The 27,304-nt window shown below is 37.0% G+C and overlaps 1 protein-coding gene across 4 annotated transcripts in view; it reads left to right on the top strand.

Moving 5' to 3' along the window:
- Positions 1-27,304, top strand: part of WDPCP (WD repeat containing planar cell polarity effector) — a 146,434-nt gene that overhangs the window by 33,931 nt on the left and 85,199 nt on the right. For all 4 annotated transcript variants that reach the window (XM_027898153.1, XM_027898152.1, XM_027898155.1 and 1 more), the window contains exons 3-9: positions 8,854-8,938; positions 10,623-10,667; positions 11,487-11,537; positions 14,148-14,218; positions 14,470-14,529; positions 23,098-23,212; positions 26,527-26,660. In XM_027898153.1, coding sequence (XP_027753954.1) covers positions 8,878-8,938; positions 10,623-10,667; positions 11,487-11,537; positions 14,148-14,218; positions 14,470-14,529; positions 23,098-23,212; positions 26,527-26,660 — 537 coding nt within the window. In that variant the 5' untranslated portion in view covers positions 8,854-8,877. The remainder of the gene's footprint in view (positions 1-8,853; positions 8,939-10,622; positions 10,668-11,486; positions 11,538-14,147; positions 14,219-14,469; positions 14,530-23,097; positions 23,213-26,526; positions 26,661-27,304) is intronic.

The following is a 27,304-nucleotide window of genomic DNA, read 5'->3' as shown; positions in this document are numbered from 1 at the left end:
AAGCTTTTTGTTTGTGTTTGCAATCAAATCTTTCTTAAAAGGAAGTCTGACACGCAGCCATTGTAGTTTTTTTAATATTACATTGAAAAAAACAAGATACAAGTCTCACTGGATTAACTAGAATTCAAGTATAGCAGAAAAAAAAATTAAAAATAAACGTTCTCAACAGAATCTCAATGAGCCTTGCAAAAGGCTATTCAAAGGTGATTTTCAAATATTAGTGAAGCCTAATTTATTATTTGCCTAATTTATTGCCTGCATCTAAACAAATTAGGTCAACATAAAATAGCTACTGAAAATTTTTTAAATAACAAAACATTCTAGAAAATAATGCAAAAAATACATTTAATGATATTGTAGATCTAAAAATAATCTGTTTGTTTTAATAAATTTATTCAGCTCATACCATATACTCAGAAATACATTTCTGTTTTTAAAAGCAGCTTGCAAATTTGCAAGATTTGTAAATTAAATCAATGTGTTTACCAACGTTCTTTTGAAAATTCTTTAAGCACATGCTCAGTGAACATGAATTGTATAAAATGTTAAAGGCAAGAGCTATACACTTCAGTGAGAAATTTGTTGGTACAGCACATAAAGAAATGGAAAACTAAATAGATGTTCATGCTGTATTTTTAGTGCTGCTCTTTAATTTAAGTGGCATGCATACAGATCTGGTTAGCTGTGTGATAGATAAATCTGAAGCACTGCATAAAAATATTTGTTTAGGTGCAAGTATAGTTAAAATTCAGATTGAATTGTGGTTAACTCATTGTTTTGGACTTAACTGTTGTTCTGGTCACTGTTTATTTAATAGTAGCAGCCTATGCTGCAAGGCAGCTGATGAACTAAGGCACCTATGCATAGAGGCACAAATAGAAAGAAACAATTCAGATCTGCTGTCAGTAGTACTGCTGTAAACCCACTCATTTACATCATGAATTTCCAATGTGAACTGGTGTTCTGAGTTTAAAGACCTGCCAATATAAACCTCCTTCCTTGCAAACAGGAGTTGCAACAGCAGAACAAGGACTTTTCCTATGCTTGGATTATTTGCAGGTCCTTCCACCTCCTTTCTGCTTAGCTTAAAAAAAAGAGAGATTTGTTTCCTTCTCCTTTGGCTGACAGTAAGAAATATCTGTTACGACCTTAATTTTATGACCTTCTGACCTTTAGTATTGAAAAATTGGTTTATTTACAACAGAAATCACTATCTAAAAGAATGTCGCAGAACAGCTTGACATTTAGTACTTCTGTAATTGCCTTATGTCATGTGTCAGTACTGGATATCTATAGTTTGGATCACTTATCTACTATCTGGTTTATATAAAGGCCTTCAGGGTCTTTATCAAAATGTGTATATGAACTTTTCAGTCTGTGAAGTAAAAACCCGGGTCAATTATATCTATTTTCTGTGACCTTCTTAACTTTTCACACCCACTCTGTCTGAGAGTTGTTATAGATTGTAATACTTGCTTGCAGTATCAATTGGAGAACGGTTCCTAGCCTCATCAATGTTGTCAGAGGTGTGGCTGCTACATAAACTTAAGTATCTTCTTGACAAATGGCATTACCTCCCTCAAATTAATTCTGCTTAAACGTTGTTAATCTTATTATCTGTTCAGTTAATCAATAGCTGTCTTTCGAAACACCAATAATGTTTATTGGAAGTGCGTTTCTGAAGGTAAGAACAACGGGAGTGAGGCAGGAGAACTCAGTTTCTGATCCTGTCATCACCTACTTGGGTGACAACTCAGCAAAAACTGTGCCTTTGGTTTTGACACCTGAACCAGCAATTTGGTGGCAACAAGTTACCCCCAAATAGATGTTCTGTAGTATTTCAGCACCCTCCATCTAGCAGACAGAGTTTTTAGTTCAGAGCTCAGAGGATGAACTGGACACCAGTCTCATCCAACAATTCCCATTGTGAATAATGGCCCTTGTGGCTTTTTTGCCAATTAATTGTGCAAGTAATAATCTTAATGGATATCAACTGGAGATAAAATGTTTTATAACATTCTCAGTGTTCTTACTATGTGACAAATAATCTTAATGTTCTTAAGGAGTTATGTGTATATTTTATTTTTAAATATGTAAATAGCTTAAAGTAAGTACGGTTGTCTTTGCAAAAAAAGGAGCATTATTTTCAGACTCACAAAACAATAAAACAAACCTCAAAAAAAAAAAATTCAATAGAACGTGATACAACTTCACAGAATATGAGAATAAATTTACAATGTATAATTTTCATGCCAGAATTCTTGAGTTCTCAGATAATGTATTTCCTTTCCACGATTATTCTGCAAGCCATACTTATTCTTTTCTTACAATAGAAGCTTCACTGTGTATTTCGATACAGCTCTTGTGTGTTGTTCACCCATCTACAAAATAGTTTTCCTATTTAGATTGGGGAACTTGGAATAATTAAAAGAATTTTCTTCATTCGTGTGTTTGGCAAAAATATTCTGAGTCATCAAATTCTGAAGAAAGTAGCAGCAGTAAATATTTGCCTAAAGGTTCAGATTTATGATAATTGATCAACTTTTTATTTGTGTTAGCTGGAAATACACCAATATTATAGTATGAATTATTATGCACTGAATAGATTTATAGAAGCATACCTGTATTTCTATTTCTTAAAGTCAGAGGTTGGTCTTAGCAACAGGGGATCTGATTTTCATTTATAGTACAAAATCTACACTTCTTTTCTCAGTGGAAAAGGGATTTAAAGGACAAGTAAATGAATATAAGAATAAAGCCCACTATACTACTAAAGGTAGCCAAGATCTCTGGTGGGGAGTTTCAGTCCCAGTAGCTGTGAGGAGGGGCTGGCCTAGGCTCAGAAAGAAGTAGCTGCAGGCGAGAAGGAGTCTGAGTTCGACGAGCATCTAAGAAAAGGGAGGAAAAATAAGATGAGCCCAAGCCTGCCTATAAAGGGGAAGGTGCCAAACTGCAGTGGTGATCTGGAAGCAGAGGTATCGGGAGCCAACACGGTGGAAAGAATGGGGACTACCAAAGCCAACTTTGCAGTTGCCATTTCAGAAGAATTAATAATCTATTTGATTTAAATTCGATTAGGTCAGTCTTTTATGTAGCCAGGGCATTTTTTATCTGATCTTGAATGACAGAATAGAATTCACCGTTGTGCTTAACCACAGTCTCACTGTAAATGAGACCCTGAACTGGGTGCTGTTTGTAAAGCACAGAAGAGCTTCTACTGATCTCAGAGTTTGCCACTGCGAAGCGAAAGATGAAGATTGGAACCTCTACTTATCAAAAAGTGAGGTTAAGCTTTATTTTAATAAAAGCAATCTGGATTCTGCACCCGGCACAGGGCAACCCTGGACGTACATACAAACTGGGGAACTGCTGGAGAACAGCACTGCAAAAAGGGATCAGGAGGTCCTGGTCAATGGCAAGTTGAACATGAGTCAGCAGTGCTCTGGCAGCCAGGAGGGTCAACTGTGTCCTGGGGGCATCAGGCAAAGCATTGCCAGCTGCTCAAGGGAGGTGATTGTCCCACTCTGCTCTGCACTGGGGTGGCCTCACCTGTCCAGAGGAGGCCACAAGAATGGTGAAGGACCTAGAGAGGAAGCCTTATGAGGAGCATCTGAGGTCACTTGGTCTGTTCAGCCTGGAGAAGAGGAGACTGAGGTGAGACCTCATTGCAGTTACAACTTCCATGCGAGGGGAAGAGGAGGGGCAGGCTCTGATCTCTTCTCTGTGGTAACCAGGGGCAGGATCCGAGGGAATGGCCTGAAGTTGTGTCAGGGAAGGTTAAGTTGGATATTAGGAAAAGGTTTTTCACCCAGAGAATGGTTGGGCACTGGAACAGACTCCCCAGAGCAGTGGCCACATCACCAAGCCTGTCTGAGTTCAAGGAGTGTTTAGACAATACTCTCAGGCAAATGATGTGATTCTTGGGAGTGGCCCTGTGCAGGGCCAGAACTTGGACTTCAGTGATCCTTGTGGGTCCCTTTCAACTCAGGATATTCTATGACTGTGTGATTTTATGGAATAGGAGAACACAAAAAGATCCTCTGTGACAATTCTTATAAAATAATTCCAGGTATTGTATTATTTGCCAAGAGATTCTGATACCACGTGAGTAGTGAAAATTGATTCTGCAGCATTTTCTTTTATTTGGGCCTTTTGTCCTATTACATCTGCCAAAATCCACATCTGAAGCACCTTTACTAGTATATGTACACTTGCCATTGCAGCAGCTTTGTAACTTTGCCATGGCATAGAGGACCTGCTTTCTGACTGGCTTTATATTTCACCTTGTTTCCACTCCTTAGGAATGTATCACAAACTACAGCAATATTTTGGAGGAGATTCCCCTTATTTATTGCTCTTTCACTGGGAACATTGTGTTTCTGGGAGCTTGGCCCACCTTCTATGGAATAGGTCATCAAATGCTGCCCTGTAGCCTGCAGTTTACTCTTAGAGGGGCATTTCAGATGGTATTGTCACACCAAGCCATGCTTCTGGAACATGAACTACAGAATTCAGATGGTCTGTTGTAGTCAGCATCTCCTTTTCTCTAGTTCTAGCCTGCCCCTAGTATGTTTTCAGAGGTCATCTTCTTGGGATGCACTCACCTCAGGAGCTGAGCATTGCCTTTCACAAGCACCCCACTCTCCCAGGTAACTATGGAAAGAGAAGAAATGCAGTATCACTGCCCCAAATCACTCAGGCAGTGCATAGTTTATAATTATTTATCTCGACAGCATCTGTATTGGAGGTGTCAGAGAGGACCCTTGGTATCAATTTCGGCATTTGTTGAGGTTTCAAAGGGGCCAGGCAGTTATTTTCTGGATGATTTACTAAACTGAAGATTTTTTTCTTAAACAAAACAATCAACACAGACACTGGCACAGACTGACCATTGCAAAACATCTCCATTTGTCAGTAAGCTTTTGCAACCACTAAAATATCCCTGTTGTTTGTGGTGATATTGTGAAAGCAGACAGTCAGTATTGTGTGAGCCAGAAAAAGAACAGCTTTAAAATTCAATCGCAGTTTTACCTTAACAGTAGAGTTATTTCATCCCATTTTTTGTCCAATTCCAATCAGTTTTAAAGAGGGAGGGATGGAGTACCTAAAGTTCAATGGGAGGAATTTTTATGTTTTCTTACCTACCTCTTGGCAATAGCAGGGCCCAGCGCATGGAGTTGAAGGAACATTGTAAATTCTGAGAGGCACTTTTCAAATACAGAAAGGTCACTTTGTAGTCATCGTCCTCATGCCCATTGTACTGGAATATAATGATGTGGGAAATGGTGAGATGTAGTTGCATAACTCCAAAAGTTAGCATGTATTCCTTCAAAAGGAACAAGAAAGAATATTCCTCTGAACAAAATATTCAGACTTTACAATGCCATATTTTGTTACAGAAACAAATTTTCTTTCTTTCTTTTTTTTTTTTTTCCCCTGTAGAGTATAACTAATCAGAAGGTATTTGAGATTGGAATTTTTTAGACTGGAGCAGTATTTTTGGGCAGATGTCCATTCTCACTGTCACAACAGTAACAAGCATTCCAATAATTAGCTGGTTAGTGAGTGCTCAGAGTCCAAGGAAAGGGAGCAGAAAAAAGCTAAACTCGAGATTTTGATAATTGACAAAATCTCTTCTCCCTTTTTAGGTACATTGAAAATTTGGCTTTGTCAGTGTGGAACTGAAGGGCTGTTCTTTAGAAATCTTTGGGGTTTTGACATTTTCTTACAGACTTTCTTTTTTTTTTCCCCATTTTTGAGGACAAATTTTTGAAAAGTACACATCTCGGACACTGAGTATTTAGTGCTCATTTGAAAACTTCTGGGTTTTTTGGCAAGTTCCCTCCATGTGTTTGACATTGAAAAAATAAGGACTCAAAAGTCATCTCTAATGTAGGAGGGCACACAGCAGCATTTTGGGAAGGCTTTGTGTTCAATGGTAGACGCAACTGGAAGTTCCCATGCAGCCTGCATACAAGAGCTTTGCAATAATTTTGGGGAATTTATGTTAGATTATCTGTCATGTCCAAGTCTTCTAGTCTTATTACCTTGTGTCTTGAGTTTGTGCAGTAATATTTTGGTGGGGGGAGGGTCTACAGGGGTGGCTTCTATGTGAAGCTCCTGGAAACTTCCCCCATGTCCAACAGAGCCAATGTCAGCCGGCTCCAGGACACACTCACGGCTGGCCAAGGCTGAGCCCATCATGATGGCATTAACACCTCTGGGATAACGTATTTAAGAAAGGGGGAAAGTGCAAGAGGAAATTGCAACCAGAGTGAGGAGCGAGAATATGTGCGAGGAACAACCCTGTGGACCAAGGCCAGGGAAGAAGGAGGGGGAGGAGGTGCTCCAGGTGCCGAGCTATCCCTGCAGCCTGTGCTGCAGACCATGATGAGGCAGCTCTGTCCCTACAGCCCTTGGAGGGCCACGGAGGGGCAGAGATCCACCTGCAGTCCGTGAAGGACCCCACAGTCGAGCAGGGGGATGCCTTAAGGAGGCTGTGGCCCAATAGAAAGTCCATGCTGGAACAGGCTCCCCCCTGGAGAGAGCAGCCCACGCTAAAGCAGGTTTGCTGGCAGAACTTGTGACCCTACACTAGAGCAGCCTACTCCTTTGGGGGGAATAGGAATATTCCCATGAGGGGCCCAGGCTGTAGCAGTCTGTTCCTGAAGGACTTCAGCCCATGCAAGGGACTCACACTGGAGCAAGGGAGGAGTATGAGGAGTCCTCCCCTCAAGGAGGAAGGGGTGGCAGAGGCAAGGTGTGATGAATTGACTGCAGCCCCCATTAACTGGGGGGAACAAGTACAGAAATCAAGAGTAAAGTTGAGTCCAGGAAGAAGAGAGAGAGGTGGGTAGCAGGTGTTCTTAAGATAAGATTTTATTTCTCATTATCTTGCTCTGTTTTGTTTGGTAATAAATTAAACTGATTTCTTCAAGTCAAGTCTGTTTTGCCCATGTCAGTCAGTGACCTCTCCCTATCCTTTTCTTGACCCACAGGCCTTTCATTATATTTTCTCTTCCTTGTCCCCCTCAGCAGGGGAGTGAGAGTGGCTGTGGTGGGCACCTGGAGTCCAGTCAGGGTCACCCCACCGCATCTTGCTTCTGGGCAATGTGCTTTCTCTCCACCTGAACACACTCAAAGGTGTGTGAGGGTATTTTTAAGTCAAACCATGACAGGATTTTGAGAAGGTCACTCAATTTGATGACTTCCTATTAGTGAGAGATTCTAATCTAGGATCTATGGGCCCTGGGGAATGCAAGTTTTGTTTCACTTGCTGAAGTAAGTAAGGAAAAAAATGAGAAAATAGATAAAATTGCTATGTACAATCTTCTTTTGCTTTAGTCCACGTGGAAAAAGATGGGCTGCTGTCATCCATATTTATACAAAAAATGGTTCCCATGTTCAACAGACCACCATGCTACTAATCTCCTGGCATTTTTTTTCAAAACCTCATTCTCACCCAAGATGAAGGTATATTTACTAGATCTGTGTTGTGAGCTTTTTTTTTTTTTTTTTTTTTTTTTTTTTTTTTTTTTTTTTTTTTTTTTTTTTTTTTTTTTTTTTTTTTTTTTTTTTTTTTTTTTTTTTTTTTTTTTTTTTTTTTTTTTTTTTTTTTTTTTTTTTTGATAGAACTATGGGATTTAGTAAGTCAGCAAGACTTTTTGTACATTTGGGGATCAGTGGAAAGAAAATGCTATTTCTACTTGGTGCTATTTCAGTGGATTAGGCGGTACTTCAAAACATACACATTAGCTTGAGTGATAACACCTCAAGGTCTCCCAGCTCTGCTGGGACCATGATAGCTTCCTTGATGCCACCTGAAATTCTTGCACGTATTTTTCATCATGGCACTCTTGATGCAAAGGTCTGGTACTCTGTGTGATAGAAATTCTACAATCATCTTGTAAGTGATTCACTATCTAAATGGCACTCAAGGAAAGCAAATTAAGAGTCTACTTCAAAAAAAAGAAAAATGTTCAAGTATAGTGCCACGTTAACAGTGGTCCTAAAGTTGTGTAAACACCACTGCTGAGTCCAGCTTTCAGTGGGTCCTTGGGTTTAGAGAAAGCAGTGAGAGCCATTGGTCTAGTGGCCCACTGCAGAAAATCACTCAGGGAAGTCTGCTGGGTACTACGTCTTGGAATACTCCCAATTCTCCTTAGAAACACAAACATCCTCTACTGGGAATATTCAGATGGATTGTTTGAAAAAACACAGCAAACATTTAATAAGTAGCCATATGTATATACATAATATTTCAACTCATATTCTATATGCTTCACATTTGTTGTTTGTCAGTTCTAACTGATTTATTCTAAGTGCTTTTTTTTTTTTTTTTTTAATTTAGAAGACATCATTTGTTGGTTTTGGCACTATAACTAATATCTGCAGATGTTGTGCTCAAAGCTGTTTCTTGACTATATTGACACTTCCCTATGTACAGCGTTTAAAAAATTTGGCCTGAAAGTCAAATTTTCCTATCCAAACTGGATATTTAAAGAGTGGTTTCACTTCTGCATATGTCAAGGTAATAACCATGCAGTGAAAATAGATTATAATGTGTATATGAGAAGCATCAAGCACAAAATTATTTGCTTTAGTAAGAGCAGCTCATTTAAAGAAATGTTGATTTGGGTCTGTGTATGATGTGTATATAGACATATTCTATTTTTTATCGTATTCTTTTCCATGCATTATTCAACTTATTGCGATCAAAAGTTACACCTTACATACAACAAAATATCATCAGGGCTCGGTTCTTCTAGCACTTAGTTTCCAAAATACCTGCAGTTTCACTGGTGGTAGAGGGTAATAAATTGGCTCATGGGGTTTCTTTCCTTCTTTTCCCAGCTCTAAGGCTCCATATGTCACCAGATGTCCTTCTTCCTGACTGAGATGTTTCTGTGGTCTTTGAAGACCAACTTACATATTAGAGGTGAGCTCTTCCCTGTTACTAAAACAAAACATCAAAGCTTGTTGATGAATATTAAACTAATGTAAAATTCTGACTACTCAAATGAAATGTTTTTTTTTTATACTTAGGAGAAATAAAATTAGGCAGCAGTATGGTATTTGAACTTGGTCAGCTTCTTTGCTTATCTTGCCGTAGAACTGGAGCATCCTTTCAAGTAAAAAATGTTAAGATTATATTTAATTGAAGATTATATTTCTCTTCTCAGGAAGCTATAGTCTGCTTGATTGTAAGCTTCAGTTTAGTGACTATTTTGGGTGAATGATCTATAGTCAAGTGATCTGCAGAGGCACTGATTTGTACTCAGTGGGAAAATAAGAAAATACTGCATGTTCTGGGTATTTTGCATAATTACTTGAAATTTTATGCTTGCAAGGACATATTTATCTTATTAATTGATTGTTCCAGGAGACACATGACTAATTACCAGCCATGTAGAAATTACCTTTTTCATTTTGCATTGCTAGTGCTAAAATATAATACTGAAAAAAACCCACTGGACCAAAGTGGACCAAATCAAAATATTATTTATGACACGTCATGACGATTGTGGTGTACAATACTTTTGCTGAAATATTATTTTGAATAATCAATGGATATTCAGTTGAATGCTATTATTCAAGTATTGTCTCAATGTGCCTTTGACACCCCATCTTTGTGTGAGAGCTGTTCTGTAACAACAAATAACATCAAAAAGTCAAAAGCTGTATTTCATACAAGGCTTAAGGAAATCACAGTTGTGATTTATTGTTGTTAAAGGAGTGTGTTACTGTGCCTATTTTCCACTTTTGACCTTCTTGCTTCCATTTATTCATTGCCTAGAGACCTTGCTCAAAAATTCTGAGGCAGAAGGGAGGACTGCTGTCCTGCTTTAAAACCTGCCTGCTGTTTCAGTGCCTTCCTACCTTCTTCTTCCCATGTGCGGAATTTCTCCCCATGGTATATCCCTGTCGGAGTTTAGAAGGAGATGCATGCAGTGACAAGCTAATTATTTTAAACAGATGCAATGTAACCCTGTTCTTAGGTCTAGTCAGTGGAACTTGCCATGGCACACCCAACTATTTACCTGTCAGCCACATCAGGAAGTGACTGGTGTGGTTGCAGTCTCAGTGTAGCTGAAACATCCAAATTTCTTCGCCATGGGAACCAGGTAGACGATACTACCTATAGATTAAGAATATTGGATCCTTTGAAAGAGCAGCTTTATGAGTTCATCAGTCTTAAAAAATACCTGTTGTCTCTAGCTCAGCTGTGTCAGTCATCAGAAAACACTGGAAACAAGTTATTCTAAGGTACACCTTTCACTGTGATCCTTACTTTTCCTTGTGAAAGAACACAAAATATGCTGATTAGGAAGGTGGTAAAAATACTTTTGCATGTTGGCAGCTGGAAGAGAATCAAAGTGTGTGTGAGGGAAATGACAGCTCCAAATAAATTTGTCACATCCTTTTTCATGCCTTGCCTGCTGGTTTTTGGAAGTCCTAATGGTATTCAGGCTGTATGCTGGGTTTTTTTCACTGTTGCTTGTATTTTAACACCTAACACTGTTTCAGCTGGCAAAAACTGAGATGCTGAACTTTGCTTGCTAAGTTGTGTTCTGTTTCTAGTGTCACATCCATAATGAAATGTATTAACTTTTTTTGTATAGATGAAGACATTGGGATCCACCAATACTCTGACAAGAAAGAAACAGGTAAAATATAAATAACCATAACTGAAACTAAACAAAACCTCAGAATGTTCAATGTTTGACACCAAAACTGCATCTTTGAATTTCTTGTTAGTACGTGTCTCTTTATTTCTATGGAGTAAGGAAGCACAGAAAGAGGTTCTGTCTCCCAATTTACATCAGGGTATTTGAAACCTTTAAACCAGAGAAGAAAAAGAAATTGGAAAAATATTTACTTTATGCCATTAGAAACCTCAGTGGGAATTTACACTCTGAATTCTTATGTTTTTTAAGATATTCTATGTTCTGCTCAGCCCAGCACATGCTGGGACCCCAGCAGAGGGCATCTCGAACGCGCCGCAGTGCCAGCCCGGCCTCGGCACCCTGCCTGCTATCTGAAATGGCCATTTCAGAGAGAACGATCCATTTTCTTTATCTGATTAATCCTGTTAATCCTACAAGTTTCACCACAGGCCCAAAGGTCTGTTGGGCTGGAATTACCCCCTCTTTGGGTCCAGGCTGGCGCAGTCATCCCATGGTCCACACTCCACTGTCTGCTGATAGACAGACAGACTCAGCCCAGTCCTGGGCTCAGTTGCAGCTCCCTTCACTATCTGATGAGACTGAGGGGCTCAGTAACAGCAGCCCACCTGCTGGGCTGTGTAAGCCTTTCTTTCACTGCGAATTTAAGGTATCTGTCTTACAAGGTGAAAACATCGGGGCTGTCTTAACTTTTTTTGTAAATTTTTGTGTTTTATCAAGCTGTGTGAGTCCTCAAATATTAATATTTGCTGACAGCAGTTATAAGGATTATCATTCATCTTTTCATCCTCTCTCCTTTAGCATCACAGATGAAGCACAGTTACTTAGAAGAGAAGCAAAAGCTAGGAGACTGTAAGGATATTTTCTGAGTTTCTTGTTACAGTAAGGCCAAATTGTTAATTTGGATTGGCGATGTCCCTGGAAAAGCATTAAAATAACCTCAGACTGCTTCTAATGTAACTTTCTGCACGTGTCATCTAAGGCAGATGGTCATAGAACTACACAGCACAAAACAATTCAAAACTTGTAATTATTCCTTCCTGGTATATTTGCAATCTGTTGTTTTTTTTCTGTCACTAAGAGTGGTAGCGTGTATTGCTTCTCAAATCCAGTGTCGAAAAGGATCACAAAAATAATACAGATTTTTCCATATGAAATTTTTGCTTAGCAGATGAGCAATAAACATTTTCCCAATCAGCTCTTGAATTGCAATACTAACTGCCTTAAAACTGAAAATTATAACTAAAGTACTTTCAGCCAAAATCAAATCCCAGATTAATAATTAGCTGCCTTCATAGAATGCTTTTAGCTTTGAAACATTTACACTATTACCTGGTTCAAGGCAATTTCAGTTCATACTACCACACAGCAGAACTGTGGCAGTTAAAGATTCTTTATATTTAGTACGATTTTTCTTTAGCTCAAGTCTTACAACTCCTGCATAGTTATTATTGCTCAGAACATTCATTAATGTTCAAACATTATTACATGACAACTCTGAAAAACCTAATTGATGTATTTTAGACAACTTCACCAAGGAATGTGTGTGAAAAACCTAATTGATGTATTTTAGACAGCTTCACCAAGGAATGTGTGTGCTGTTACCAGAATGAAAATTTCCACGGAATTTTGCATGCATTTGAAGGCAAAATGTGTTCTGGAAGGATGAGTTCTTTGCAGCACCATTAGGTGTGTTTGGAGCAGGTTGAAGCCCCGCTGGGATGGGTGTACAGGTTGATGCAGCCATGTGGTCCATCTACACCCACTGCAGAGGGTTTTGTGTCAGTGGCAGTCAATACAGCTCTGTAAAGGTGGGGAGCTGAGGAGGAGTTGCACACAGGGAGGAGCATCATAGGTTTACATCCCTTGTGCTCAGTGTGGGGGTTATCTTACAGGCACTGCATGTCTGAAAGGAGAAGCAGGCCCAGATAACCCCCCCTACACGCAAGCCATGGCTGTTACGTGTTATACATGTGACAGGGAAAAGGAGCACAAGCTGCTGCACTTCATTGCTCTGAATACAGGGGTGCCCTTGGCGCAAAGCCTGCATGGCACATTTTGGAAACAGGAGCAATGGGGAACTTTATTCACAGCTGTTGATTTGTACAGATAGTTTGGTATCTGCACAGGCAATTTCCCATTTTGCATATGTGGATAAGTATTCCAGTATTTATGAAGGCAGCCACTGAAAATGTGATCTTACATGCCTAATTAATATTATCATAATAGTTACACCAACACTGGCTTCAGTCCAATAAAACATAAAGAGAAGTTGTATGCTGGTGTCCTCTTTTGTTGATATATGAAATCCTTCATTTTTTCACTCTATAGCACTTCTATTGTAAGCTCCTTTTTGCAGGGAGGTTTAAGCATAACTGCTAAGTCATTCAGTCTGGAAGTTGGCATACAAACTGACAGCCTGGAGCTCAAAACTTTTCATCAGGTTTCCTTTAAATAGGAACAGATTTTAAACAATGTGTTCTAGTTTCTCATGGTTTTTATTGTACACTTATGAACAGAGAACTGCTCACTTTTAAATGAAGAAATTTCACAAGTTATTAGAGCCTGATTCTCAGCCATGAAACAAGCCAATTACTGGCAACTCTAGAGGAAGTTTTGCCTCCTGGTTACTAGAATTAATGTATTAGGCCAGAATTTTCACAATAGTGTGCTGTACATTGATAAATTTGTTAAAGAACTTCAGCAGTCATTCAGTTTCTTCTTTGCTTGACTTGGCAGATTCTTCAGACCAAATTTTCAAAAGCAAATCCTATAAATAACTATACTCTATAAGTTATGGCATTCACGATTGCCTGTTTTTAATACTTCTATATATGCATATATTCAGGCATATATGTTTTGCAGACATGTTAGTGCCTGCTTTTTGAAACTAGGCAATGAAATGTTAGTTCAGAAGAATAGAATCTGTTTAGGATTTGATAACTTAAATCTGACTTAACATACTGAACAGGAGATGCTTTTTCATTGCAAGCTGGGTAAGGTCCTGAGGACTTTATACATAATTGCCATGGGGAAGTCCAGGTCAGTATGGATAGATCATGCCAGCAGTTCCTATGACTGAGCCTTCCAAAAGGAGATCCTTTGACAATAGAAACCACAGCCAATTCCTTCCAATGGTGGTGGGTAAGTTTTACGTTTAAAGTAACTCCTAGGAATCTTAGTTTTGTGTTTCCACAGAAAAAGAAGCTCAACTTGAAGAACTTTTTTAATTATATGTAAAAATGTTCGTACACGTTCCCACGCATGCATACACACATGCACACGCATATATATTTATACAGTCACCTATATATACAAGTTTCTCTACCTTCTACCTTTTTTTTTTTTTTTTTTTTTTTTTTTTTTTTTTTTTTTTTTTTTTTTTTTTTTTTTTTTTTTTTTTTTTTTTTTTTTTTTTTTTTTTTTTTTTTTTTTTTTTTTTTTTTTACTTTTATTTGACAGCCCGAGATTATCCTTGGATCCTGAAAACCAAGAGACCAGACAGACTGCGAGATGCACTCAAGGAGATGGAGGTACGTTTCAGAAGGTTTCAAGTACAGTGACATCTAATCCGGTTTTCAGACCTCTTTCAACAGCTTTAGTTTTCATAAAGATCCAGCTCTCCCAGTGATGATAAATGTGCTTTTGTCTGGTGGGCTGTTCTAAAACAGCTGCATCTTTGTGTCGAATGCCTCATCTGTAAACTTGAAAAATCAGAACTCTGTTAACAGATAGTGACAATGTGTGCTGCCAACTCCACTCTCTGTTTTCTGTTGCCCTCTAGGACTTAATGCAAAACACTCCATGTGTGCTGAGCAAATGGAAGAACAAACATACCTGTCAGGTATTGTGTTATGCAGTGTTCAGTCAGTGGTGCTAAACAGCCATTCAGTGATGGAAGCAGTAGTGTTAAAATGTTAACTAACACTGAAAATCATTGGGCTTTTTTTTAATATATGGGCTCTTATTACCTAGATTGGATTTATTTCAATTTCTACTTTGAAATACATGTCTGAAATAAAAATCTGGGGTTTATCAACACAAAAAAAATTACATTAAGGGGCCCTGATTGTGAGAGACGATGAGGATGATTATTGCTGCTGCTGTTGTTATGGTTATTATTGCTCTTATTATTTGGGGAAACTGAAAACATCCTTTACCTCAGAATAGCAGGCTGAGGGACTGTTAAAATATATAGACAGGTCTGTGGAATATGACACATATAATATATGTTATATTTTTATGTCTTAATTGTTTTCACGTCTGTCACTGTTACTTTATTCTTGTGTAATATGGGAGGGAAACTGTAACTCTAAACCAACTAGATCATTAATCAAGTTATGGAATAGGAGATATTGTGACATGTGGCACACATACAGCTATGTTCTCTGGCTGTATGGCTTCCACACATTGTATACAAGAAAAACCTTTTCACATCCTCATTACGACAGAGCAGTGGGACAGGTAGGAGAGCTGAACGTGACATGTGCTTTAGCTCCTTAATCATGTGTTGCTTCTGAAAAACATATGTCATGAATTTTATATGTTTATACAGCCTTCATGAGGAATTGCATCATACTTGAAACTGCTTTGGCATGGGGAATACTTGTCAATATTACTGTTTCTAAAAAGAAATTTTGTCTTCTAACTTCTATGCTTTTTCAGTCTCATAATTTTTTCTTGTCTTTCAAATAGTGGGTCAACAGAATGAATATTAAATGTCTGAACATTATACAGCTAAAATTCCAGAAATGTCTTTAGGAATAGCAAAATGTTTAAACACTTGATATGCCAAATGGTGTGTCGTCTTTTCATCTCAATAATAAAAATATTGTTGTCTAAGCTACATTCGCCTATCAGATCTTACCCCTAGTTAATGTCTATCAGTCATGTACAGATTACACAGTATATATCTGTGAATGTTAATCTTCTAGAGCTTATTTAAATATTAATTGTATGCTAATTTAGAGGACTCATTTTTTCCTGTTATTATTGTTCTGATTAGGAAAGGAATTTGGTTAAGAAATACCAAGTCAATTAGCTGTGAGTGTATTCATTTTCATCCTGGTTTGCTGTCTCTTCATTTGCTTTCCCTGTCCATTCTTCCTGTATCATTTTCCTTCCCCTCCCATCTATTTGTACCCACCCTCATTCTTTACCAACACATACTTTGGAACAGTGAACCTCTTTCCAGAATGTGATCATTCTGCCTTCATAATATTATATTTTGATACCAACACCTTTGATTGACTGTCAGTTCCGTATAAAACTCTTCTTTTTTTATTTTTTAACTTAGCCTCTTCTAAGTAATTTCAGGCTGACATCAACATAAATGAGACAAATACAATTTTACTTATTTCTTGTACAAGATCAGAAAGAAAAGAGATGGGTGCTTTCATCTTAGTATATTAGGTCTAGCTCTATATTGGGTTGAATAATGTAAAGGAGTAGTTTAATTAATTGAGTATTTTTGGGGTTTCTGTAGATGGTTTTCATGAACAGATTATAAGTGATGATATAGGTTATAATGTAGCCAGAGTGAAAGTTATAGATAAAAATCATAGTCATTTCTCTGTCCTTAAATTCTCCTTTTGGTTTCTCAATTACAAAACAAAATATATTTTTTGCATAATAGTGGCTGATTATTGAAATCTCCAACAGAGCTCAGAATGTTTTGCCAAAACAATTGTGTTATTCCACTTTCTGTCTTCCTGAAAATAAAAGACCTCCAACAAATGAAAATAAAATAGAGAAAAAGTGAATCATTTGGAAGAGTCTAGAAGAGGAAAGCTGTCTTCTATCAATTTTGAGGTCAGATGGTTTGTTTTTCTGCTCCTCATTTGTCTTTGAGTGTTTTACAGCAATAATTGGACTGTCCCTTTTTGATGCAAATATTCTGAAGCCTCTGGAAGAGGTGTTGTATGTTTATTTTTTAATTCTATGTAGAATACTAATCAACTGTTTCAGCAGTAAGTGCTTACCACATAATGGTGGCATCTGTGGCATAGCAGCACTGTCTTCACAGCCTCTTTTGTATGGATACCAGAGCTAGTGGGAAGAGTCCAATTTGCATTAACTTTCAAGAGTGATAGAAAGCAATGTGTCAGAAAAACAGCGTTGAAGAGCATGTAGTGAATCACCCTGATTGTCATAATTTTGATATTTTGGGGTATATTTGAGTATATGGTTTAATTATAGATTTTTTTTTTTTTTTTGGTCTTTGGTTTTAGTAGCAATACATTGTCAAATAAACTCATGTATAGAAATTTAAGTATTTAACTCAACAGCCATAATATTTTTCCATAAATGTTCTTTGTCTTTGAATCTGCCATATCTGTAGCTGAACTAGGAGTAATACTCTTTGTATTGTAATAACAATGTGCCATCCAAAAAGTCAAGGGCTACTGGACCTTGAGCAAGACAGAACAAATAGAAGGAAATCTGAAGGGTGATACAATGATAACAAGACTATCCTTTAAAAGAGTAGTTGGATTTCTCTCAGATTTTGTGAAAAACAAGCACAGGACTGCTGCTAGTGTGCCTTCTGTAACCTAAATATCAGTATTCCTAATCCCTTACTGCTTCTTCCAGCACTTCCATCATAAAACTAGCCCACAGGCAAAAATTGGGGGCTATAATTTTACATACATATCTGCTAAAAATAAGCATGCTATCACGTTAACCAAATGACCAATTAGACCTCATGCATTTGCCTCAATGAGAAATCTTGTCTATTGCATGACTGCTTTTCTCAAAGTTGGCTTTTCTATGGGAGTTTGCCTAGAATGACCATAATGTTGGCCCAGCTTTCTACCTTTCTGTTCATTTTATGCATCAAAATGTCTCCTGTTACTTTTTGTGGTTTTTTGTACAATTCGTATTTACTTCCTTGTCCATTGCCAAAAAAAAAATCCATTGACCTTTATTTTTGCAGTGCTAAGTACACATTCTAGTATTGCTTAGAGCTTCTGAAATAAATGATGTGCCAGTTCATGTAAACATAACCTAGACAGTACCAGGGATTTTTGTCAAGGAGCTTGCACTCATATTTAAAAGAGCTTAGTTGAGTCCTAAAGGGCTGAGGTCTTCTCTTTAGCTCTCTTCCAATAGGATCTGAACCCACACCATTTCTCTATGGTACTTCTGACCCCCAACTTTGATGACCTGTGTTGAGTTGCTGAAATAATCCTATAATCTTCAGTTAGCTGATGTCAAAGGAAAATAAATAGACCATAAAAGAAGGATGATGGGAAAAAGACAAGAAGTCTTTACAATAAGATGCCACTGTGCTCCTCAGCTTTCCCTGCTGAGGAGTAATAACCTAAGGAATTAATTTTATCAGTATTGTTGAGTTTACTCAACTCAGCTCTGACTGCTTCCCTTCTTGGTCTCCATCTCTGATTCTTTGGAATGCTTTTAAGTTTTACCACAAAATCATGAAATCTTCCTATGAAATTATGCCATTGGTTCAGTTTGGTTTTACAATATAAGGCAGTAAAAATTAATGAGGTCTAGCCAAAACGTTTTATTTCCAACTTTTTTTTTTAGCTTTACATTTGCATTACGGTGTTGAATTAAACACATGCCAACACTGTTATACATTTTATTGTATCAGAGCCAAGCACTACCTATGAATCATATCTGTTACCTGCTAATGAAAAAGATTTATGTATTCTTTGCTAAATTGTTTTGATTTCATTTAATTGTGCTTGTGTTGCAGTTTACATATGCATATAAATGGTTTTTCTGTTGCCGTCATTGGCATACTTAGAACTGGATTCTGGACTGAGATCCACAGCCTTGTTTTCTGACGTGGCCTGTTCTGTCACCTACAATGCCCATAAGCAAAGTGATTTAGCAAGCTATGTGGTGACATAGAGCAGCACATTTGATATCAAAATCAAGACATTCTGTCTAGAACACATGAACAGCTAGCACCCATCACCAGTTACTGAGGGGAACGCTGCCCTCGTATGAAATTCTTTTGGTTGCTTTTGATCACAACCGTTAATGTGTTGTGTGGTTTTAGATATTTGGAGCTAGAAGTACAAATGCATTGATTATTGTGAAACAGTAACGTGTAACAACAATAACTTCATCTGTAATAAGGCATGCAACACAGTAATTATGGTGGGGTGGCTAAGAAAGCAATCCAGAATGAAGAGGTGGGGAAAAACCCTGGGAACCTGCTTGAACAAGAAACGCTTTGCAATTCTCTTCTCCTTTTGCATATTCCTTTGTCAGTTGGACTCTGTAAGGGAAAACAGTTTGCAGCAATATTTTTTACAGGCATATTTTCCTTCTCTTCCAATTTTAATCAGATAGAAGCAAATCCTGGCTTTGCTCCGTGGTTTCTTTTTAGGTAGAAGGGCTGATAAGCAGCTAAGCTGCATGAATGAGGAGGCAAGAGCTAAGGTTTCTGAGGGTAAAGGAATCCACTTAAGTACATGCTTAAGTTCTACTAAAATCCATAAGTCATGAACCAGTACTTAAGTCCTCTGCTTAATAAAAACTAACTCAAATATATATTAGACCACATTGCTACTGGGGAAGTGAAGGGCTCAGACTTCCCCTGAGTATCCTCAGCTCCTTCTTATGTCTTTCTTGCTCATTGGAGAACAGCTTTTGGCGCATAAAGTACATAATCCCTTTTATCAAAGTCTTCACATTCAGCTCCTCAGTAACACTGAAATTTAGTGGCCCTTCCTTCCTTCCCAGCGTGTAGAATGACCACATGCCCAAACATTTCACTCAGACTACATTCAAGTACAAAGGCTCTGCCTATTCTTCCAATAGCTATGAAGTCATGTTTTCGTATTTTGTTTAGGAACACCTGGAGACTGTTTAAGCTGTAGAGATTACTCTTCTGATTTTATTTTTCCCATCACAGTACTTCAATCTGAAAAATTTATGATGTGTTTCATTATTGTGAATTTCCTTCCCTAATTTAATATCTGTTAGATGGAATGATTTAGTGCCTGGTGTAAATAAAGCCTCTTACATTCGCTTTCATTCCTGAGAAATGATGGGCAGTTCCCTTGAGCAGTACTTTTTGGAGTTGAATCACTTTGTATCTGCGTTCAAGCCAAGTTTGCAATCTTCCCTATTTGCTTTATATTCGTTTGTACTTATTATTGGACTGCTCCCATCCACCAAAATGTGAGCTTAACTATGCAAGCGTATGTGTACCAGCATCTAACTCTTGTTGTCATGTAACAGTCTTTGCATAGACTACACTGTGAGAAACAAATTGAAATAGTGGTTTCAGTCTGAGCACATAAAAATTTTCTCTGTTGCAGAATATTTTTGACCACAGATAGTGTAGAATCATAGAATCATTTGGGGTGGAAAGGACCACTAAGATCGAGTCCAGCTGTTAACTTAACAGCACCAAGTTCATGACTAAAGCGTGTCCTTAAGTGCCACATCTACATGTCTTTAATACTTCCAGAGATGGTGACTCCACCCCTCCCCTGCTCTGTTTAAAGTACCTGCTTGTATTTCATGGTAAACTTTAGGAACTAATTTTTAAAAATCCTCAGTTCTAATCCATTTTTAAAGGAAGGTGTATTAAATACTGACCTTAAATGGCCATACAGGGTGAAAGAGCTCTGATTTACTTTTTAAATTTAGACTCTAAAGTTCCTAGAAGAATGAACTTAAATCTGTGGAGAAAAGGTATGTTACCAATCATGATAAATTAATACAGTAAAAATTTGTTAAAGTAAAATTTAAGTTTTTCCCAAATTTCTCAAACTTCTGAGGAGTGTAATGGAAAAAAATGTTTTACTGTAAATGAAAAATGGAAAAATAGTAAAAGCCATGGAAATTGTACTATTTTTACATGCTTTCTGTCATTCATCATGTCATACTGATAGCACAGAGATTTATGCAATGTTGAAAATCCATAACATTGGTTTAATGACTAATTTCATAGTTGTAAATCAAAGCACGCCCATTACCACAATATTTTATAATTTTATAAATGCCTTGTCATTAAACACTGGCATTACTTTCTATTCTAGCTCTGTAACAGATGTGATCCATGCCACTACCAGGAGATTATTATATAGAAATAAAGTGAATTTACACCCTGAGTTTAAAAATCCTAACCTTACTTGTTGCATTCAGGCCAAGAGTTTGCAAGCACATCTGTGCACAGGATAGTGGAGGGATGTCAGCAGAATGACAAGCATGTGGCCTCATTCCATAATGCAGTCAGTCAAGATCCTTAACCATCAAAACACATTTTTTCCTGTTTGGCCTCCCCTCATTTACCTGGATGGGTGGTGTGTTTCCCTACTCTGTCAGGTAAACCTGGAGGCTACAAAGAGAGTTCTGATTCACAGTGGGTTTTATCCCAGGTTAACTCCAGCTTGTTTTCCTTGCTCCCTGCAAGAAAAGGAGGCTTGGGAACAACCTACCATTACAGTAACACTTAATGAGGGGAGGACGAAGCTCCCAAGCAAAGGTGTTGTAGAAGAAACATATTGGAGAGTTTATTTGTATGATTGCACCATCTCTTCTGTTGGCACATAGCACGGAAAGATTTGGGGTGTTTTGCTCTATCAGGCTAATATTCATTCAGTTATTTAGATCTGAGCTTTCTAGAGTACATAATTTTTCTTGATCATTGCTTACACCACAGTTTGGCAACTGTTAGGTTTCAACCCTCACTTTTTCAACTAGGTTTTTCGGACATTTGTAGCTAACAGTAGTCAAACCTTGCTGGACTTCACGTTACCATGTTGGAAATAAATTGTGATTTTATCTGCTCTAACTTCAACGTAAGAACAAATTGAAGTTTTGAAAGATTGTAATAAAAGCTGCATGAGTGTAACCATGTCTAACATTTTTACTAGGACAAAACCTTAAAGGACATCTGTCATGACAGGGAATATTGAAACACTGACTATATATATTTATCAAGTGAATGCATAATTAGATTTTGGCAGGATGGAGACTGATAATTTTGGTTTTCAAAATTCATTTCACATCACAGGTATTTTTTTATCTCTATTTCACACATCACTAGAGTTTATTTCCAAAAAATGTTGGTTAAAGATATTAGTCAGAGCAAGAAGAAAATTTATTTAAATACACTTGTTCTGTTCTTTGCTAGGGAGAGCACAGAGCTGTAGTAATATAGCAAAATATGCATAACTGAGAGTTTCTGTAACTTAATTATCAGGAACAAAGCGTTGCAGAAGGGGCAAGCTCAATTAGATAACTACATTCATGTCTCCCATAATTTTTACTTATTATATAATCCAGTGGATCTCACTGCAAGAGAGTTCTAAAAATTATATTGCAAACATGTTTGTCTCATATCTCCAGCATAGCACAAAAAGGGAATTTCTTTCCTACCAAATTCTCCTACAAGAGCAAGTATTTATCTAGTAGTTAATTTTTTAAAAAAGCACAGAGATTTCTTAAAAAATCTGCTGTTAGGTAGAAGAAAGAGCTGGAGTTCGAGACTCCTGGCCTTTGGTGAGCCCTCTGGACTTGTTTGCAACAGTCTTTCCACTGAGGATTTCTTTTATGGGTTTTATTTTCTGATTTCCTTTGCTGTAGTAGTTGCATTCAGAAAATAACTAATGGTTTTAGTATGCAAAAATAAATGTTTCTCATAACTCCTCCCGCTGAGAATTCTCTCATACAAGATAAGGCATCAGAAGGACCTGGTAAATACTGTGACTTAATCTTCAAGATTATATGTATCATTTAATTTAAATTAATTACACAGAATTATTCAATTAGCTCTGAAATAACCTTCTGACTATTCTGTCCAACCACTTAAATTCTTTCTTTCTAAGAGAGACATCTGTAACCTTATGTTGAGGAGTGAATGGGGTTGATTGGGAGCTCACAGCTGTCTCTGTGGTAGGGCATCATTATTTAAGTTAAACAGTATGTGAATGATCAGAAATAACAAGCATAGCAAAAAGGTGCTGGTTTTAATCTGTGATAACAATATAAAATTACATTAAACCCTACTTTATATATTTTGTCATGCAGGCTGTGCAGTTATTTTATACGGAAAAGATCAGATCCATGGGTGAGAGAGTGATCAGTGTCATTCCTTCCCTCACTCAGGATAGAATTTTGATCTCCATTTTTAAGAAACTAATTCAATATGTTATATAACATTTGGGGACTTAGCATGCTGCTTCTTCAAGTGTTCAGCAGTTGTAACTCTCATACCCCTGTAATTCAGTGTTGTGTTTCATCCCTCTCTTTCATTGAAAAAGCTTTCAAAGTCATTATAAGACATCTTCACGTCAATGATAATTCGTTTTTGTAATTTTGAAAATTAGGTTACCACATAATGGATGGGGGCTAATATGTACCTTGGAACGTTTCACTTTATTAATGATTTTTGGTGTCTCGTTTTCTCGCTCTTTGGATTTAGCTCCTCTTTCACTCAGGTGTCTTGGTGTCCCTAAGCCTTTCTGGGCCACAGCTGGAGAAAGTGGTGATTGACAGGACCCTGGTGGGGAAGCTCATCTCCGACACCATCAGTGATGGTAATTACACCCATGTGCAAATCAATTGCCTGCATTAACAATAGAGTAGAGAAATAGTATGTCAACAGGTAGACTAATTATTGCCACTGGGGACTTGCAAACACAACAAGTAATTGCATGTAATGCCATAGTTACAACCCTCAGGACTAAGAACACTTTAAGAATAATATTTAACATCAAAGTTTTCAGGCTTGTCAAATGCTGCATGGGTTTCTAAAATTCAGTTTCTTACACACTGTGATCACTGTGAACATGCCATTTGAACTTGTCATGTTTATTTTGTTAAGTAGGAAAAAGGGACAGAATCAAACATTTAATTACATGAGATAGTTATTATTAAAGTTATTATTAAAAAAGGCTGGATAAGATTAGCTATGTGGAGGTATTTGATTTAGTTTCTAAAAATCCAGAATCTCACTATTGTTATTAACTAGTGACTGCTAAAAAGAAAGTTTTCATTTAATGCAGAAAGAAACTTACAAAAACATGCCTGTTTTCCATACCTTTATAATATGACTATCATATCACTGAGAAATAATCAGGTATCTTGGCTTCTGCACACGCAAGAATATGAAATGTTGATGTGAGCCCTATTACGTGTGAATTATCTTTCAAATTCTTTAAAAGTAGACCCACATTATATCCTTCTAGTAAGATTATGTGCTTAATTCAGGTTTGATCTTTAATGATTTATTTTCCTCCATACCCAGGCATCTACTGAATGTTGGCCTGGTTCTTTAAGAAACCTAGAGTACTGTGTCCCTCTGATCTTTTCTTATCAATGTATTGTATTTAAGTCATGAAAATTAACATTAATATGTTAGTAGAATCTTTATTTATAAAAAAATTTAACTCTAACCTCATTTTTATCAACTAATTACGCAGAGAGCATAGAACACATTTACTTTCTTCACCCTTTTTTTCCACTTTTCAGTTAAGTTACTGAATTCCATTTCCAGTTTTTTGCCCTGAGTTTCCAGAGGGAGAATATCATACTTTCAGGTGACAAAAAGTAGGAAAGCATGGAAGCTAAGGTTACACCCAAATTGAATTTCTTTGTAGAAATTATTTGGAATACTCTGTCTTTAAGAAAAATAAAAAATTAAATTGAATGTATCTTGCCTTACTTTGGCTTAATATGTCATAGAAATACAATATTTGTCAAAAAAATACTGCTAACTAAAAAAACTTACAACTAAAAAAATAATAAAGCAACAAATATGCTTTCCTACATTTAGACCACTGTATTTATTATATAAACAACATTATTTAATATTTGGTCCTCATTTTCACTTATTCAAGATTTTCTTAAACCTTCATGTTCACTAATACCCAGGTCCAAAGGTGAAATAAAACTGCCTCTGTTCCATTAAAGCAAACCACACAATAACTCATTGCAATACAGTTTTTGTTTTCATGAAGAACAAAAAACACTCTTGTTACCCAAACAAATAGTGTTTAAAATACAAATTTTTATACTGAACTATTCCTATGTGAGAACCACAACATAATGTTGTTCCAGAGGAAATTAATTAAAAAAACCTGCACATCTTTCCAAATCTGACTTGGAATTGGGGTTGTGATTATCAAGTTGGCCAAGAGAAATTCTGTATTTAGTACGAGAACTCTGTATAAAAATAATATTTCTTTCTTTAGCAATTGTGTATGGAAATGGATAAGAATTACAATCTGCCAAAATTACTTATGAAATGTTGTAATTCTAATTTGGAGTAGCATGTCCTCTTAACATTTGGAATAAAGGTCAGATTGTGTGCACAAAATCCAGAATTATTACTGCTTTTATAGTGCTCCTGCATCTAATAAAGTCCTCCTAATTCTGATTATTTATAGGCAAAATTTCATCAGCATCTGTGGTGTGCTGTGGCTCATCTTTAATGTAAACTGTGTCTGTGAGGACATCAAAATATTTTAACTGTGTGCATACATATTGAGGATACCACAGTCAGTGGTTTTCAACTTTCATGTGTGTGCAGGATCTCAATTATGGCACTAAGTTATAGATCTCAGTTATAGTCAGATACTTTATCACCTTTTTTTTTTTTTCCCACCAAAAAAGCTAGTGTTAATGTTACATTTCAAAGGCAATTATTTGGCTTTAAACTCTACCCTTTAGCATTTGCATACCAGATACTTTAGAGTTGTGCCGGGATATGGCTGCTGGAAAATGCAAGTGGTTATAAATCAGACTAAATCAAAGCAAAGCTGAGTAGCCAGTTTTCCACGCTTCTATGTAAGACCAAACTGTCAATCTACTTAAGGATATGTAAAATTTAGATTTAAGAATCTGGTATATTAGTAACAAATGCTTTTTTTAGTTTGTTTTTCAGGGATTGTTCCGCAGGGTCCTGTTTGTTTGTTTTTAAATCCAGTTCCACTTTATTTAGCGCTTTTTTTTTTTAACAGAGGTGTCTGAGTTTGCAGTCTGAACACAGCTTGTTAGCTTTTCTTTAAACTTGTTTCTCATCAATTATTCCTCAGTGATCTGGTAGTAGTTACTCTGATGACTCACTTGATACTCAGACATCTCTTTAAATGTGGGTGCTGCTTGAATAACTGGGTAACACTTTGGAAAAATCCTAGCTACTATTTTCTAAGTAATTTTCATTGACAGATTAGTTAATCACTTTTGTATGGAACTATTTTGGTCCAACACCCCCTTACGATAACAGCAGGGATTCCACTGGGCTTTTCCAGACTCCAGGGGAGTCTATTCCATCTTGATTATTTGTATTGTTTGGGTACCCCCACATGTGAAGCTTTCATCAAATTCATAAGCCCTCTAAAGCATAATCCTGTGTGTCACAGCCTCCTCAGTGTCTGCAGCAGCACCAGGAACCTTACAATGTCAAATACCAGATACACCTCAAGTACTAATTTGCATTTATCACCCTTAGCACAAACTTATTTATGTTGTATTAGGTGCATTTCTGAAATACTGGTGGATGTAACCATAAGAAAAAAAATTATTGAAGGCTGAACTGAGATGAAAGTTAATATGGAAGGGCATAAAACATATATTTGGATGCAGTGGCAATTTGATATGAGATAATTTATTCAGGTTTGTGTAATCAGAGTACTCCCTAGGCTTTATTTCTCATTTCTGAGAAGTTCCTGGCAGGATGACACATTGATGTCTTTTAGGACATTACAGGGCTTTCAGTGCAATATTTAAAACACTGTCTTGAAAAAAATTGCTTTTTGCAGTGTCCCAATGGAGTGTTCAGTACTTTTTTTTTTTTATTAGAAACAGGTATTACATTACTGACAGTTTTCATCTGGTTTTTTTTTTTCAGCTGTTCTTTCAGACAATTTCATCATTTTGTCATTTGAGGACCATAACCAACTCTGCTTTATTCAGTTTACAAAGAAGATGGATTCTCCCGATGTAAACAAAAGACTGGAAAAACTCTCCTGTTTGGACCTTAAGGTATGGCTGTCAATGGTGACTGCAAATATTGCAGGAATTGTACATTATGAATCACTGATACGGTATAGCAGCATAAATTGCAAACCTTTATATAACTAACCAAAGCAGCTCAAATTCCAAAAATGACAGTTACCAAAAAGTAAAAATTAAAATAAAATTATATGACATTCTGAGTTAACGTGTTAAAATACTGAGCCAAGAGGGATCCAAATTTCTACTGTATTTACATTTGGGCTCAGACACACATTTGAGTGACCTCTGCTTGACAGATTGACCTTGTGTCCATTGAGCAGCAATAACTGACCCTTTGCACATTCTTGGCATCTAACAAGCATGAAGCAAAATCTGTAATTGTAAACCTTACTGCAAAAGATTTAAGTTAATGTGTTTTACCTCTTGTTTGTTGTGGGCTGGAAATACACACACACACGGTCAATTACTGTGGCTCAGCTGATACACACGAACTCATGAAGCTCTGATACTTCAGCTGTCTGTCTGAGCTACAAGACTGCTGTAATTCCTTGCAGAAATCTTAATTTTTCCCTCTAGTTACAGTAATGGAATTGTTGGGAGATCGCTTTTACAATTAAGCCACTGAGTTAGGACTCAAGATAAAGAAGCTGAGTTTTTTGCCGCTGGCAACT

The sequence above is a fragment of the Empidonax traillii genome, unplaced genomic scaffold (assembly GCF_003031625.1).
Source record: "Empidonax traillii isolate 1590-97213 ecotype Southwest subspecies unplaced genomic scaffold, ASM303162v1 scaffold580:size560489, whole genome shotgun sequence".
Classification (NCBI taxonomy): domain Eukaryota; kingdom Metazoa; phylum Chordata; class Aves; order Passeriformes; family Tyrannidae; genus Empidonax; species Empidonax traillii.
The sequence above is the reverse complement of the archived record's forward strand: the minus strand, read 5'-3'. Positions and strand labels throughout refer to the sequence as shown.